Here is an 18071-nt window from a genome sequence, read left to right as displayed (position 1 = left end):
GACTTTCGCCGGGAACGGGAGCAAGGAGATGGGCCGGAAGTTCTTGAGGTCCTTTGGGTCTGCCTTGGGTTTCTTGAGTAGGGCGTTGATCTCGGCGTAATTCCAGCTCTCAGGGAAGGTGGCGGTCTCAAAGGAGCTGTTGCGGATCTTCCGGAGTTGGGGTGTGATGATGGAGCTCGCTTTGTTGAAGATGTGGTTGGGACAGTGATCGGATGGCGAGCCGGAGTGGATGTTGTTCATGATTTTTATGGTGTTGTCATCGTTGACGTGATTCTAGGAGAGCAGGAGGCCGGTGTGGCTGGGGGGCCGTGAGTTTGCGGTATTGGCGGCTGTCGGGGGGGTCTTGGTGTTGAAGCTGTCGTGGATGTCTGTGATCCTGCGGTGAAAGAAGTTGGCTAGGGAGTCGCAGAGGTCTTGCGACTGCGGCATATCGTTGGAGCTGGAGCTGGGGTTGGCGAGTTCCTTCACAATGATGAAGAGCTCTTTGCTGTTGGGCGCATTGTTGTTGATGCGTTCGTTGAAGGAGGTCCTTTTGGCAGTTCGAATGAGTTGGTGGTGCTTGTGGCTGGCATCCTGAGGGCAGCGTGGTTGACCGGTGTCTGTTTGTGGCGCCTCTTCTTCTCAAGTCTTCAGCAGGTCTGCTTGGATGCCTGGAGGTCGGTGGTGAACCAGCTGGCCCTTCTGTGGGTGCGTCTGTTTGAGGGTTTCTTAATCGGGGCAACAGAGTTTGCGTAGTCGTCAATCCATTGCCTGAGGTTACAGGCGGCTGTGTTGGTGGTGATTAGCTGGTCTTCGGTGACCTTGTGGATGCAGCGGTGGTCGGTCCAGTGGAGTACGGTGGTGTGGCTGAAGGTGAAGCGGTTGGTGGCGGAGAAGATGGGGTCGAGCGTGTGTCTGGCAGAGTGGGTGGGTGTCGTGACGAGCTGTTTGAGTCCGAGGTTGGTGAGGTTGTCGAGCAGGGTGGTTGAGTTGCTGTCGTTGTTGTTCTCGAGGAGGAAGTTCAAGTCTCCGAGGAGGATGTAGTCTGTGGAGGCCAGGGCGTGCGTGCTGACGATGTCTGTTATGGAGTTGCTGAACTGTGGCCCGGGTCCGGGGGGTCTGTAGACTAGGGTTCTGTTGGGATTGATGTGGATCTGGAAGTGCAGGTGTTCTACGGCGCTGAGGGTGTCTTCGGTGCTGATCGAAATTCTGAGGGTATTTCTGTGGACGATGGCAATGCCTCCTCCCGGTCTGTTTGTGCAGTCCCTGCGGGTGATCTTGTAGCCGACCGGGATGGCTATGGCAATGAGGGGGAACCGAGGAGGGGTTCATCCAGGTCTCCGTCAGGAAGGCGACGTCCGGGGAGGATGAGTCGAGTAGGTCCCAGAGTTTGACAGCGTGCCTGAAATGTGGCATTCCTTTGATTAGACTCTTTAAAGATGCTGCAACATCTATAAATTTGTGCCAGAGATACTTAGCAGTTCCGGTGATCTTTTCATTCACTGACAGTGGTAGTTTCTTCTCAGACAGGGCGTTGATGTAAACGTCACCTGCTCCCTTGCTGGAACACATAGAACTCTGATTTCATTAATACAGTTCAGTATTTAAACCCACTGGGGTCTCTTCTGAAAGCTATATATGTCTAGTCATCCCATTGTTTTGTATCTCTAAGAAATACCTCTTGGTCAGATTTGGTCCAATTTATTGTCAGCCCAGCCGTTGTAGCAAGTGAAACCATATCTCAACTGACTAGCATCATCCTTTTTTATTCTTGATTCATCTTCAGTCACACTGGGGAAGCGAACCTTCAGTCATACATTTTGTGAGGGCGGCCTTTAGGGAATGGTCTTGGGTGCAGGCCTTATGCGCCACTGGTCTATGGAGCTTTCCATGTGACTGCTTTGGAGCACATGCCATGGCTTGTTGTCCCTAAGGTTTATACATGAGTACACAGTTACCTTCATCTATGCTTCCTAAACCCTTACTCATGAAAAGCTTGGCCTTGGAAGAGCTACGTTGTTGGTTCACGCTGACAATGCATGCCGATGGACTTAGACAAAAATGGTCTCAAGTAAGACTGGTACCTCCTGCTGCCAGTCCATCAAAGTTTATGAGCCATTTGTAATTAGGACTTAAAAGAGAAAATATGGGCCAATGGTAACACGTATGTGCAACCACAGGACAAAAGAGATTGAAGCTAAACTACAAAATAATAAGTTCTCCGAAGCACAATCAACATTGTTGAAATGCAAGGCACCAAACTACACAGTGGTCATTGGTCTGTAAAAGTCTGTAAAATGCAGCTGTCATTGGAAAGATTTTATTTTGTACTTGAAGCACCATTTTGTGTAAAATATATATAGCTTCCATAAGCACTTATCTCTTCTTAGAGAATCTCACTGCTACCAACAATTTGACCTGCTAGGACATATTTTTCATTACACAAAGTAAAGGTGCCAACAGGTGTGACCGTGTACATTGGCGGTAAGGGTTGAATCAATAGCTTCTGACCTTGATGATGAAACTAGAGACCTGTCTGGTGATACTGCCTCCTTCTCCTCCAGTAACTGGTAAATCTCTATTTAATTTAAGATACTCTGTGAGATTATGGAATTTAACAGATAAATGACTGACCATTCCTGAGAGACCTAAGATTCCCTGAACGTCCATTGAAGACCAATGCAGGTGCATCAATCCTCGTCCCCATCTTAAGTGGACCCACACATAGGGATTTGAAAAGTATAAGGGGGCAGATGAGAATGAATAAATAAGTTAAATCTGAAACTGACATATTATATATCACAGTTTAAATAACAAACACATTCTCTGTATGTCTCAGTTAGGTATAGCATTGCACTGATGATTGAGTACTTAGCTCTCTCACCACCCTTCTATATCGTTATCATTCTTTTAAGGATTGAATCAACCTCAACCCATTTTGAAGGGTCTAGCACAGTTTATTATCTTTCAGAAGAGCAATGGAGTCCTACATGATCATAGAGACTTCAAGAAGGGAGCAGACCAGCTCAAATGCAATCAGAAAACCCATATACTTCTCCTGACCAGATCTGACAGATCTTCAGACACAGACCTGTATTAGTTCAGATGGTCTGAACATAACAGCAATGTTTAATTTCATAGTATGGGTTCACACTTGGCAACACATTACTGTCACATTAAATACAAGAAATGCAGTGTCACATTTTAAAAACGGTGCCTGAAATGAGTGTTCAGAACTGTGATAACATATTATTGAGAAATTGAGAAAGATGTTTTCAATTTCTTGATACATTCATACCAAGAGGACTTAGCAATCAATTAGATTAGCATATATTTGTTTTTGTTTTGAACTACAATGAACACTAGGGAAAAACACTTAAAATAATTTTTCATTGGTCACCTAATTGGACTTAGTGGTTTGAAACACATCTGCCGCAGTCTGATCTTAGTCCATGAAGATGTAGCCTTTCTGCACTCAGGGAGAGAACATATTTTCTTGAACATTTTTTATGCTCCAATAACCTTTAGAACTGTAGTGACTTTTGGAAAATAGCAATAGTCTTTCAGTTTGAAATCTGCTCCTACATTTTTTCAAGTAGTAGATATGTGTGCTCCAATCGAGGGGGATTCCGCCAGAAATGAATGGGTTTAGGACATTTGGATTATATAATGAAGTTAATTAAAAGATTTACAGAATGTATTTAAGAAGTATTGAACAATGATTTCAATAGTGTGCGCTACTTTTGTAGAGGATGGTACCCTACAAATGAGTTATTTGCCAATGCCCATGGAGAGAGTATGTAGGTGGATGTATTATAATATACAAGAAGTCATATACATTTAAAAGAAAACAGATGTGCAGTCTTCCAAATGAAGACCTAACTGTTCAGCCATGTGTTCCTCAGATTAAGTATCAATCTTTACCGTACCGTCGAAAAGACCTCACCTTTCAGGAGGGCCTGGAGAATAGCCACATCCATATCCTGGGCACCATCCTTGTCCTCTCTGAAGACGGTGAGCAGTTGGCTCATGCGCACAATGTCTTGGATCTAAAAAAGAGAATTGGAAAGAGATCAGTGATAGAGCAGTCTCATCTTCTGTATTCTATACAGAAGTTGCATTATCGACCCCCTTAATGTATCATGAAGGTATGATGACTCTTCTTGACCTTCAGTTTGAGGGATCACAAATGAATGATGAGTTTTAGGGAGGACAATTTTCAAAGAATAACACACAAACAGAGTACGGGAGTCTAGGAAACACTAGTTGCTTCCTCCCAAGCACAACATCAAACACCAAATAGGTAACTAGGTTTGACTTCTGGGAAAGGTCCTGTTGAAAATCAGTAGATGTTTGGAGTGGACACCTCACCCACTCTGTATAGTGGCATGCTTCATCACCAGTGCCTATCCACACCCAGGAAGGATAATATCACCATGGCGGACTCAACCAAAGTATGGAGTTCTTATATAAATCATTAGGGTATACCCTGAGGTAATTCAGTTTTAACTCCATTCTGTATTCTGTCGCCATTTTGTTGCCCTCACTCAGGCAGCTTGGTAAACCGAGTGTTTTTGCCCTTTGTACTGCCACGTGTCAAATAACCTTCCCTTCCTTGTTGTGAAGCCAATTCCAGGAACTAGCCAGACTGACTAAATCCCTACCTATACTGACTAATCCTTGTCCCAACTATTTGTTGGCCTTCAGTATTCTTTCTCCGCATTATCCTATTTTGCAAGTTGTCCTTTGAAGCACACAAACATGTCCTGCCGTTACTGATTGACCTATAGGTGCTGTCATTGATTGACTTATGGGGTTGGGCAAAAACACGACTCAAGGGGGACGTTCTGGTTACATGATGCTTTGTTTTGAATGTTTTCCTATTGGCTAATATTTGGCAGATCTTGTATGTCCATATTGGCATTTTGCATGCTTGCATGATCCAGGACTGCGCCTTTCTTTTATGCTGAGTATGTAACCCTCACATATATAAGGCCCCAGTGTTCTGCTCTCTTTGGACTGCCTCATTCAGTTGCTGCGGCTTCTGGGTGACGTAGTCACACTCATTTTGAGTTTAATAAAGATGTTCTTTTATATTTCAGTTTCTGTGCCAACTTCTTTTTTTGTTAGTTTAACCCTGAGAAGGAGTTTTGAATTTCTTCAATTGGTGTCCTCTGTGAGGCTCATCAGGAGTGGCTATCTGAGGGAGCGATCTTGTCAGGAGACTAAAATCTACTGAGGAGGACAGGACAGGACTCTACTAAGGAGGCACTCTGTGCACGGAGATTCTGGGGATTCTTTGTCTCTGCAGCCCAGTATATTTCTGATCTTCCTGATTTTGATCCTCCACATGATATCACTCATGACTGAGAACTTTTTTTTTGGGCGTGAGTATTCTAAAAAAAGACCGTTAGGTCATTCAGAACTTGGCAGTTAGAATTTGGACAACCTTTTTATTTGTAAGAGTCGTTATGAATTTGTTTTGGCCAACTTTGGATTTGTATTGGATTGATATGCAAATTGCAATTTGTGTAGGCAGGTCATGAGGAGATTTTTCTCTACTTTGTATAAAATTTGAACGGTGCAACGTACGGAGAGTACCTTAAGCACTACTTTGATTATAAATACTTGCATATTCTGCAGTATTTTTGGCATGCCTGTTTCAAACTCACATCGAAGAATGTGTTGCTTTTTTGTTTTTGAAGGTACCATAGTGAGATGTGAATTAAATTAGCCGGCTCCCATGAGGGAATACCTAAATAGGATTAGGTATAAAAACATATTTCTTCCTTGGTGATTCTGTATCCCCAGGGAATTAAAATATGGACATAATACATACAAGGATCCTTTGTTCTGCGCAATCTTATGAATGGAGTGTATTTTGGCTTCTTGGACATATAGCAGTCTGTTGGGCTGGTTTTTTTGCAGTCTTTTGGAACACTATTAAGAAGCGTTTCTTGTAAATATGACTGGCAACTAGTATTTACAAATGGTTTGGTTTAAGTACAGTCTGTGGGCTGTCCTTTGTTTCTGTCCTAAGTGTTGATCTGTGGGTTAAATGTGTGTTTCTGTGGGTTAAATATATGTGTCCTGAGTGTTTGACCCCTTTCTGTTTATGTCTGAAATGAGCTCAATGTGTGTTTGTGGTTTTTCTTGATGTTTTCAGTCTGTTAAGCAAAATGTCAGTTAATTAAAATTAAGTAGAAATTAAATAAAAATCCAGAAATGAACCATGTGATATGCTAAATAGCTATATGTTGCTATATAATTTATAGAGTAAGCAATTATGCACATGTACAAACTGTTAAATGCTTAAAAAAAAAAATTAAATTTACATTCACTAGGAATACAATGGCCTCAAAAACGGAATTGTGTGTTTTGTAGAAAAATAAACTTATAGTATTTTTTACTTACATACATTGTATTAGATATTAACAGGCAAACACCAGCTGAAGTAAATTTTTGCTGAACTCAAATGCAACACGCATTGATAAGTCTTAGTTTGAAAAAGACTGCCACCGTGCTCATGTTACAACACTGAGAGACAAGCTTTTATTGTCGCTAAGCAAGCAGCTCTAATTGACAGGAATGTTTACTCAGTAAGGACTTCGCCCTCAGTTGAACACGGGTGAAACTTTGCATTTCAAAATGTTGTTTTAAAAAGGTTCCAAAACTAAGGTTCATTATTTTGTATTACAGGAAGACATTTCAATTAAGGGTTTCCTCTCTTTAAGAATTTTTATAAGAATATTTTTGGTTCTAATGTTAAAATAATTGTTCTGTTAAAAAAAAAAAAAAGTGGCGAAGAATTTTTTTTTTGTCATGTTTTAAGTTAAACATCTGTGCTTAGGCTTATAAATGAATGCATCTAAAATGATAGACAAGGGATGCAGCTTGCTTTTATATGTGAAATTATCAAAAATGATTGGGTTTATCAAAAATAATTATTAATTATGAAAAATAATTATTAAAAATAAGTGCTTCTAATTCATTTTTTTACTATTTATAAAGCTTAATACTCATACTGTGACCTCCTAGCATTATAATTTAATTTAAGTTGTGTTGTACTGCATAATGAGGACATTTGTATATGGAATTTCACTTGGCGCAGGCTTAAAATAACTCATTTTTCGAAAGGATTTGCAAGAGATATGTCTAATGTCCAATATCTGCAATCTGTAAAGAACATTCTGAGGATGATTAATAAGTAGCACAATCATAGGATATTTATTTTTAAGTGCCCCAAATATCAAAGTCGAAATTGGGTAAAATAGACTATTTAACAGCATTCTTGCCCTTTACAATAGCTTTAAAGTGCCTTAGGCTTCAGTAAATGCATATATTTAGGTATAATACAAATTTGCAGGTTGTTCCCATTTGGGGTTGCTTTTAATGTCTCAGTGAGCCAATGTGCCCAGTGCAGAGGTTTGGGTTTAATATCAAGATTGAAGGTTCTAACTCTAGCTAGACCTACTGAGACGTTCATCCTTTTAAGGTTGATGAACTAAGTACTGTTGCATAGGGTAGTAACAAACATTTGTTCTAAAGCTAGTATGTTATGTTATTATGTTTTGTAAGTTATTCACAGTAAATGTTTTAAATAATTTAAGAATAGAAATAAATTGTAGCCCCTAAAAGAAGTAATATATATAACATGTGTTTTTAAGAAGGGTTAATTATTGCAGGTTAGGAAGAGTTAGGAAGGTTTTTTTTTTGTCTGTGACAAGCTTCAGGGTAAGGAGAGAGACAGGGCTGAGGAGCGCAGAACGCGAGGCAGATTTTGACCTTGAGGTCAGTAAGGTGGGAGTTAGGAGTGAGTGTAAACAGATGGAGAAACCATTGCTTGGAAAAGCTTCTCTGACAAGAAGACATTAATGCTTGCACACTATAGGAACCTTGAAAAGTGGCGGGGACCAGGAATGCTGGCAGAGGCTGGATAGCAGCCCAGAAAGTTCTGCTGAGGTGTTATTCTTAGCTCTTAGAGGACTGTGCAAGGTCGAGAAGTGCATTCCTGCACGGCCTCGCTCAAAGCAGGGCCTCAAAAGGGGTGATACATTCATATTTTTGCTTTTAAAAATACTGTCCATGTAGTTGCCTTAATTTAAGATGGTTGGTTACAATTGATATTTTGTGTGTTATGTGAAGTATCAGCAGTAGGTTGAAACAAGATGATTTTTTTTTTGTATGACTTCTTTGAAGACAAAACAAAATGTTTGTGTGTTATCCATGTTTTTGCATTTTGTCCTTCTATGAATTGTTCCTGCTGGTCCTGTGTCAGAAGCGACACAGTAAGTTATATTTGACAGCCGGTCACCACTAACTGGTGACCAGCTGTCAAACGGAGGGTTAGGAAAGTAAAAAATTTGTATTTTCATTTTAAGCCTGACAAATTAAGCAGGCCCGAATATTGGGTTTTGGGCTGCAGGTTCATAGTGCATAAAGTACATGACATGGTGTTGTGAGGAACTGGAACATTAGCTGAGATTACCGTATATGGTGTAGGGGCCAGCGGTAGAGTTAAAATTTGTGTACTATTTTGACTTTTGTGTATCACCCATACCCTTGGTATTGTGTCACAAACTTGACTATCACCCGAGTAATTTTTCGTTCTTCCTATAGATTTTTCTTTTGCCTCTTCTCCCCTGATTGATGTTGCATTGTGCCTAGTTATTGGGGATTTTAGCTATGTCCTAGTCCCATTTCTCTTTTTCGAATTCCTTTCACCAGTCAGCCCTTTTATTATTATTGGTGTATTGTTCAGGTTCACATTTCCAGACTGTAGTAATGTACCAGGGACCCCCATATTATGTATAATTACCTTTTTGTATGACCAGACTGGTTTTTAAGAATTTTCTTTAGGCCTATTTCAATGTTTTCCAGTCTGACTGTCAGGGTAGTGATGGACTGGTTAACTGACTCAATACTATAGTAAGACAAGTTTTCCACCTCAATAGGAGATACCTTACATTTATTTTTTTGAACATGACAAATTTTCAATGACTATTTTAATTTGGTTTTTTACCCTTTTGTTCCTGCTTCTTTAATTTTCGGTGGGATCAGATGTGTTCTAAATCATGGAAATACCAGGACTCCCTAGTTCTTGTCTTTTGTTTCCACATTTGATTATTACCCTGTGTATTGCATAGTGCACCTGATGCACAGTTATTAAAGGGAGGTATCTACATGTCCCTGATAATCTGTATCATGTGATTTCTCTTTCGAGGTGTTCTAGATAAGGAATTTAGGAACACCTAGACGTAATAATTGAAAAAAAAATGAAAAAAAAAATGTTTACCCCATTAGGCAATGCCACCATGTGATAGAATTCCCATGTAATTATCTACCCTCAAATGGCAGAGGATAATGAAGGGTACCCAAATTGAAGAGACAAGAAGTACTGCCTTTGAGAATGACAGTGTATTCTAGACCAGAGGTGTCCTATGGCATATGGTCACTCCCTTGCAGATTGTAGGCCACCTGCTTGCAGTCCCATTGTTAAATAAAATGTACTGTTTTTATACTAAACTGAGAGAAACTAACAACTGTGTCACATTTCCTACGTCACTAGATTCTGCGGGAATTAGGTCATAATAACCTGCAGAACACTGATTTAAGCCTAATTCCCATCAGTGACAGCTACAGATGAAAGACGGACGTCTTGGCCCTACAGTCCCAGCACCCAGAAAGTAGCAAGGCTGGATAGCGATCGCCAGCGCGCCATCAATGGTATCTCCAAAGCATCGTACTTGCTCCATCAGACGGCGTTGGACATCACAAAACCAGAGTTTCAGTGTAAAAGAGCGAAAGAGAAGGATCCCTGTTGTTGATGGCAGAGCTGGTTTGAGGCTTCAGTTTTCTACCTGTCATGTGCTGGTAACCTCTGACAGTGTGCAGTCCCTTGAGCCCCTTGGCGTGAGTTTTGGCCACCCCCCCCCCTCTTTTCTTTGCTCCAACGGAAGGGCAGTGCACCGGAGGATCTAAGGCACTACATGATGAAAGGAAAATTAAATGAAAGAGCAGCCCAAACATCCTCTGACACTGAATAGCGAGTGTTGGAGCCTGAAAGTGTTGCTGAGCGTGAAAGTGTGTTGCTCTTTCCAATTAATAGTACTTGGGTCTGCACGAGATGATCTGTGCCCATGACCAACGAAGGCAAAAACAACAATTGATGGACAGAATGCAGAACAATGTCATACATTCACCCCAGTACAGAGATATGGGCCTAAATCCATTGTTTTTTTGCTCACCATGCCATTCCAGTTTGAACCCAGCCATATGCAAATCAGTCTTGACCCTGTGCCTCATGGGAACAGTCCAGCCCGAACTGCCAAGCCAGGTCCTTCCTGGACTGGAACCAAGCATCCTAGGACCGGTTTCGGGGTTTCACCCCTCTTCAGCCAAGATAGCTAGATTCCAGTGGCATGGAGAGCACGGGACTCACGTCTGAGCATACCCGTCCCACTCGGGGTGACAAATGCAAAAACAACAATTGATGGACAGAATGCAGAACAATGTCATACATTCACCCCAGTACAGAGATCTGGGCCTAAATCCATCGTTTTTTTGCTCACCATGCCATTCCAGTTTGAACCCAGCCATATGCAAATCAGTCTTGACCCTGTGCCTCATGGGAACAGTCCAGCCCGAACTGCCAAGCCAGGTCCTTCCTGGACTGGAACCAAGCATCCTAGGACCAGTTTTTGGGTTTCACCCCTCTTCAGCCAGGATAGCTAGATTCCAGTGGCATGGAGAGCACGGGACTCACGTCTGAGCATACCCGTCCCACTCGGGGTGACAAATGCAAAAACAACAATTGATGGACAGAATGCAGAACAATGTCATACATTCACCCCAGTACAGAGATCTGGGCCTAAATCCATTGTTTTTTTGCTCACCATGCCATTCCAGTTTAAACCCAGCCATATGCAAATCAGTCTTGACCCTGTGCCTCATGGGAACAGTCCAGCCCGAACTGCCATGCCAGGTCCTCCCTGGACTGGAACCAAGCATCCTAGGACCGGTTTCGGGGTTTCACCCTTCTTCAGCCAGGATAGCTAGATTCCAGTGGCATAGAGAGCACGGGACTCATGTCTGAGCATACCCGTCCCACTCGGGGTGACAAATGCAAAAACAACAATTGATGGACAGAATGCAGAACAATGTCATACATTCACCCCAGTACAGAGATCTGGGCCTAAATCCATCGTTTTTTTGCTCACCATGCCATTCGGGCTGGACTGTTCCCATGAGGCACAGGGTCAGACTGATTTGCATATGCCATGTCTGAACTGGGGTGGCAGAGTGGGCTAAAGAACGATGATGGATTAAACCCAGATCAGTTGACTGGGGGTGAGTGCTTGCAATGTTCAACACTCCGTCCATCATTTCCTTTGGTTTTTGCTTTGTTCGCCATAAGTTGGCAGGGTATGCTCAGACGTGAGTCCCTTGCTCACTTTGCCACTGGATTCAAGCAAGCCTGGCTGAAGACGGCTGAAATACCAGAAACCGGTCCTAGGAAGCTTGTTTCCGGTCCAGGAAAGACATGGCTTGGCGGTTCGGGCTGGACTGTTCCCGTGAGGCAAAGGGTCAGACTGATTTGCATATGGCCATGTCTGAACTGGGGTGGCAGAGTGGGCTAAAGAACGATGATGGATTAAACCCAGATCAGTTGACTGGGGGTGAGTGCTTGCAATGTTCAACTCTCCGTCCATCATTTCCTTTGGTTTTTGCTTTGTTTGCCATAAGTTGGCAGGGTATGCTCAGACGTGAGTCCCTTGCTCACTTTGCCACTGGATTCAAGCAAGCCTGGCTGAAGAAGGCTGAAATGCCAGAAACCGGTCCTAGAAAGCTTGTATCCGGTCCAGGAAAGACATGGCTTTGCAGTTCGGGCTGGACTGTTCCCATGAGGCACAGGGTCAGACTGATTTGCATATGGCCATGTCTGAAGTGGGGTGTCAGAGTGGGCTAAAGAACGGCGATGGATTAAACCCAGATCAGTTGACTGGGGGTGAGTGCTTGCAATGTTCAACACTCCGTCCATCATTTCCTTTGGTTTTTGCTTTGTTCGCCATAAGTTGGCAGGGTATGCTCAGACGTGAGTCCCTTGCTCACTTTGCCACTGGATTCAAGCAAGCCTGGCTGAAGACGGCTAAAATGCCAGAAACCGGTCCTAGGAAGCTTGTTTCCGGTCCAGGAAAGACATGGCTTGGCAGTTTTGGCTGGACTGTTCCCATGAGGCACAGGGTCAGACTGATTTGCATATGGCCATGTCTGAACTGGGGTGGCAGAGTGGGCTAAAGAACGGTGATGGATTAAACACAGATCAGTTGACTGGGGGTGAGTGCTTGCAATGTTCAACACTCCGTCCATCATTTCCTTTGGTTTTTGCTTTGTTCGCCATAAGTTGGCAGGGTATGCTCAGACGTGAGTCCCTTGCTCACTTTGCCACTGGATTCAAGCAAGCCTGGCTGAAGACGGCTGAAATGCCAGAAACCGGTCCTAGGAAGCTTGTTTCCGGTCCAGGAAAGACATGGCTTGGCAGTTCGGGCTGGACTGTTCCCATGAGGCACAGGGTCAGACTGATTTGCATATGGCCATGTCTGAACTGGGGTGGCAGAGTGGGCTAAAGAACGGTGATGGATTAAACCCAGATCAGTTGACTGGGGGTGAGTGCTTGCAATGTTCAACACTCCGTCCATCATTTCCTTTGGTTTTTGCCATGACCAACGAAGAGCACAATATCTGTAGTGCCTGCCGCAGAGGAAATATATTGGTGCACTGCCTTGAGACATTGAGACTTTCGAGTAAGCTGTGAGTGTTTGCCAGGGGGGCACTCCAACGGATACTGAGAAGCACTATTTTCATGGAAGGCCTGAATGAAGAGGCCCAATGCGGAAGAAAACAACAGAAGCAGATTTGATGGACGATCGAAGCCTACCAGAGAGGCTTAGAACGGACTTTGGCATAGTTATGGTTGCACAAGCGGTTCCCGTGCAATTGCATAGAGTGGGTGTTAGGAGACTGATTCTTATTGTTTTGCTGGCATTGTTTTAGAGTAGTATTCTGTTTAGTAAAAGCAGAATGAGGTCTATCCTCTGTTGAAGAGTATCCCCATTTCACCTGAGAGCATTGATAAGGATCGCCACTGTTTCACCTGAGTATACAATAGTCACTGAAATGCATAAGAGCCCTGAAAAGGTTCGCTAAATAATTTTAGGATTTGCTTTTGCCTAGGGTTGTGAAAAAATGATAATCCTGTTTGTAATAATGGTCATTACTTTCTTCTGCTATCTGAATGTTAATTATGACTCGATGCTTTGTTCTCTTTGTATCCCTGTTGATAGCTTACATATACCTGCTTAAATGAAATGTGTAGAATGGAAAATGCTCACCTAGCAATGAATTAGGATTTGCCTGAGTAATGGCAAAAGGAGGGTCTGAGGTAATTCAGTTTTAACTCCATTCTGTATTCTGTCGCCATTTTGTTGCCCTCACTCAGGCAGCTTGGTAAACCGAGTGTTTTTGCCCTTTGTACTGCCACGTGTCAAATAACCTTCCTTTCCTTGTTGTGAAGCCAATTCCAGGAACTAGCCAGACTGACTAAATCCCTGCCTATACTGACTAATCCTTGTCCCAACTATTTGTTGGCCTTCAGTATAAAAGCAGTCCCAGACATGGTGGTCTGCTAATCCCAGCAGGCCACCATCCCTGGGAGGGCCTGTCATTCCCAATGGACCCTCAAATTGCGAGAGGCTCATTAATATTCATGAGCTTCACCCCATGGGGAATTGCAAACAGTGTTAAACACACTGTTGTACATGGCAAATTGCGAGTCGCAAATGCGACGCAATTTGCGAGGCGCTATTTGGCAGGTCGTACATCTACTTGAAGTAGGATGTAATTTGCGAATGTTTTACGACTGCAATTGCGGTTGTAAAACATTGGTACATAGCTTTGTGGTCGCAATTAGGAAGGGAACGGCCCTTCCTAATAGCGAGTCGCAAAACAGTATTTTGAGAGTCGCAATTTATTTGTGACTCGCAAAATACTGTTTGTACATCGGCCCATGCTTTTTAGCATGCGCAAATGTATCTAAGACATGTTTTCGTACTCTAAAAAGTGTCGAACATCTGGTCCTTGACGCCATGTCCTCCCTGGCCTAACTACACACCCTAGTTCTAAGGTGTCAAGAATAAATACACACGGTCCAGGTCCACGCTAAATTTTCAGAATTAGCACTATGCAAATGATTCCATTTGGATGTACTGTTTGTAAATAGAACCTATGTGAAAATTCTAAAAACCTCTACGGATTCAGCCCTAGTGGTAACTTTCTAATATGATGGAGGAATTAGGCTCTGCTGATTGGTAACAACCCAAGGTTCCCACCAACCTAAGTGAGGGTAGCCCATAAAGCAGGTAACTATACCAGGCTTAATGGAGGACCAGTCACTCTCAGCTGATGCTCCACGTCTATGCTAGTCAGAGCCGATGTCAGAAGCAGTGGTGTCTCCATTGGTTGCATCTCCGCCACTTACGATAGACCAAAAGAGTGATAAAACTACTGAGCAAAATGACTTTTTTTCCATTGAAGAGCCTGTTCAGGAATACAGGGTGCCTGAGTGCAAGCAAATTGGCAAATTGGCGTAGACACTCTAGCCTCACCCTATTTACCTACTCCATAGTATGTGTCTGGTGCCGACTCTTTGGTGTTACCAGCTTTTCCCACTCTATGACCCAAGGTTGGTGGATACAATCTAGCCTTACCTTCTTTGTCCACTCTATGATCTGAATATCTGAGAAGTAATCAAAGGCTTCAGGGAACAGGTTGCGCAGCTTGTCCTGGATCATGGAGATGGTGATCTTTGAGCTGTTCAGAGTGGCCACTTGGCCAATGACATCAGCCATGCCGCCCAACCCTTCCACAATAACACACGGTGTGTTTTTGGTCATAGTGCAGTGGATCACCTGAAATACAAGAAGGAAGATACTGTAAAGCAAAGAATGGGGATCCACATGTATAATCGACTATCCCTGACTGAATCCTATGGTGGAACTATCTGGCTGAGGGAAATATTAACAACATAATGGGTAGAAAGTGAAAAAAGGAAAGGAAAACCTAATAAAAGCATACTCAAAGAAAGAGGAAGAGATGGTATAGGCAAAGGAACTATCTTGATAATATTTACACTTTGTTATCATTAATAAAGTGTTAAGCAGGAGTTCTGTGTTCTGTGAGAAGCCCTCCTGAACCAGCAGCTCATTCAACATCTGTATGAATAACCACTGGTCCCTCCAGAAGTGGGTCAGCGTCATGGTTAGTCTCTGGAATCAACACACCTGGCATTCCTTACTGATCTGCTGTCTCTTTGAGCTCAGTTTGATTTGCCCAGCCCCATCTGGAGGAGCCGTCCCTCCCAGCTGCTGTGCCCGCTCCATCGGATAGCCTCTGCTCCGGCCAGGCTACTTATCAGCTAAATAAAGCAGCCTGGGTAAACCTGTTTAGGCTGACCAATCATTAGCGATCACTAGAAGGCTGGATTTTGGCTTACAGAAGATAACGTTCCACAACTTCTCTTCTGTACTATTTATGTTATGTTATGTTACATCTTTTTGTATAGCATGCAGCCGCCTCCCGATTCAATAGTGGCAAGTGGTTGACTTTATCAATTCCAATCTTTTAAGTCCTTGAATGATATTCACTCCTCTCCTAGCAATAGTTATCCCTAAATAAAATGTTGCAGGTTTAGCCTATGAGCTAGGTATCTACAACGGGGTAAACTAAAATGGGCAGTTTTTCTCTCATGAGGGCATATAACACATCTTTTATAAGGACCCTGCTAATAGTTACATTGCCCCCCTCCCCCTGGGACACCTAGAGGAGACCTTGGGGTGCATAATATATACAAATAAGATGGATTATCACCTTTAAAGGACCAATACCACCAAAGTCGAATTTGCATTCAATTTACTTTTAAAGACAGTTTGCAAAGCAAGGCTGCCTTTAACATGACAGCAGGCACTCAGCAGTGCACACGTGCAAATGCTAGAAATCTGCTGGACTGCTAATCTTCCATGTCCTATTATTATTAGGGACTTATAGGGTCTGTCAATGCCAATTGTGAGAATTTACTTTTAAAGACAGGCTGCAGGACTGCCTTTAAAACGATAGTAGGCACACAGCAGTGCACACAAGCAAGTGCAGGAAATCTGCCGGGCCCCTAAACCTCCATGCCCCTTTATATACTAGGGACTTATAGGTAGATTGCACCCGCTGCCCTATTATCTACTAAAGACTTGACAATTGTAAGTGTACCCTATTACATGTACCTTTTAAACATAGCACTGGCCCTGAGCCTGGTTAGCAGATCCCAGGGTACAGTCAGAGTCAGTTACCACCATTGTCATTCAGCAAAATATGGGGGTGAACAGGGTAAAAGGAAGATTTTCTAACAATACGCAACTGTTGCTAAAAACCTCAAAGACTCAAGACATAATTTCTCTTACCTAAGACTTGATAAAAGAAAATGTCCTTCTGCTAAACCCAGAGACCTTGCAGAATTCTTCATCATCTCAGCAGGCTCTAGAGTCCTGGCAAGATAAGACTCTTTTTCTTTGAAATCCCAAAACTCAGCAGGGCCGTTTCCATCCAGCAATCCTTCTCTGAAGCTGCTGTTTCAGCTTGGAAGTCCTTGACAACATACTGCAGGAACCTCACTTCTGCTGCCTTTCAGAAAACAACTCAAGACTCACCTTTCAAGCACTTTCTGAAATTCCTATCAATTCTATTCCTAAATCATAAGCAAACCACCTAAATGTTTATACCCAGCTGCCTCATGTGTCTCTTCTCATTAATCTACTGTTCTGTTCATATCCTATACTGAGTGTTCCGCAGAGTGCCCCCGCAGCTGCGCTGAGCTCCTGCTCTGACCGCTGCAATCGCGGCTCCACCCACCAGTCCCATTGCGGCCGCTGCTGGCCGTGGTCTGCGTTGGGCGCCGGCCCTAGGTCCGGTCCCGTTCGCTCAGCCCTCTGCCTTGGAAGATCGGCTGTCGCTGTGCCGTGTTGGCCTGGAGTGGTCCCGGTGGAGTTTGTTCCGGCAGAGCAGCCAGGTGGTGGATCTCAGGAGCGGAGGACGACCGAGGCTTCACGAGGATTTACCATCAACCGCCATTCAACCACCATTCACCCACCGCCGGACGCCGGCAGCAGGACAGCAGGCAGCCGAGGCCCTCACTCGTCGACCACGCCCCGAAGGCAAGGGCAGCGTTTGGACCCCGGCAGGTCTCTACTCGATCCGATCCGAAGCGGTTGGCTGTGGAGAGGGAGGGAGGGGTGAGTCCGGAGTGCAGAGAGGCAGTGAGGCAGAGCAATAGGTGGGCTTTTCAGCTGCTGTTGTGGACAGCTTTCAGTATTCAGTGATTAGGGGCTGTTTGGTGTGCTGGAGGGTTAGATCAAGGGGAAGAACAGGGGAACCCTACTCACAATGGAACCAGGGTGCTAGTATATAAAGGAAACATCAGTTCCTGTGGACTAATGAAACTTATTTAAGCAATATTTATGCACAATCGCAATATAAAGGGTGCAGTAATGTCAGAGGGCAAGACACCATCTACACAGTTTAATCAGTATAGCATATTTTATAAAAAACAATAAGAATATATATACACTTCTTTTTAGTCAAAAGCGTAAATATTTGTGCATTGTGTCCCAAAGTGAAAAATGGAACCAACAAAATGTGAATATATATAAGGTAGATGGTTATATACACGGTTTCCATGAATTCTAAGAAATGACCATTAATATATACTTTTTCAACAGCATAAGTACACAATAAAAACATGCTGGGTAATGGTCCGTTCTTTGTGCTTGTCGACGGCGTTTTGACCCTTCTATCAATGTGGGGTCTCATCAGGACTAACGATGTAGGGACATCTGGGTTGTAATAAGCGCAGCCTTGGGGAAAGTGATGTGCTACAGTGAAGAAGTGAAGGTAAAAACTCACATGAGGACCCAGCCGGGTTCTCAATATGAGGCAGGGCGGACACTTCAGGATGTGTAAAGGCCAGCCGGCTCTTCAATAAACTCGCTTCA

At 43.4% G+C, this 18071-nt stretch overlaps 1 protein-coding gene across 1 annotated transcript in view; it reads right to left on the bottom strand.

Annotated features, from left to right (window-relative positions):
* The window catches only part of LOC146808507 (transient receptor potential cation channel subfamily M member 2-like), a 206396-nt gene that overhangs the window by 141745 nt on the left and 46580 nt on the right, over positions 1 to 18071 (bottom strand). Inside the window, exons 6-7 of the mRNA XM_085623588.1 lie at positions 14745 to 14945; positions 3926 to 4028 (exon numbers count right to left, since the gene is read on the bottom strand). Of these exons, the coding sequence (XP_085479714.1) occupies positions 3926 to 4028; positions 14745 to 14945 (304 nt within the window). The remainder of the gene's footprint in view (positions 1 to 3925; positions 4029 to 14744; positions 14946 to 18071) is intronic.

This window comes from Triturus cristatus, chromosome 8 (assembly GCF_964204655.1).
Source record: "Triturus cristatus chromosome 8, aTriCri1.1, whole genome shotgun sequence".
NCBI classification, from domain to species: Eukaryota; Metazoa; Chordata; class Amphibia; order Caudata; family Salamandridae; genus Triturus; species Triturus cristatus.
The sequence above is the reverse complement of the archived record's forward strand: the minus strand, read 5'-3'. Positions and strand labels throughout refer to the sequence as shown.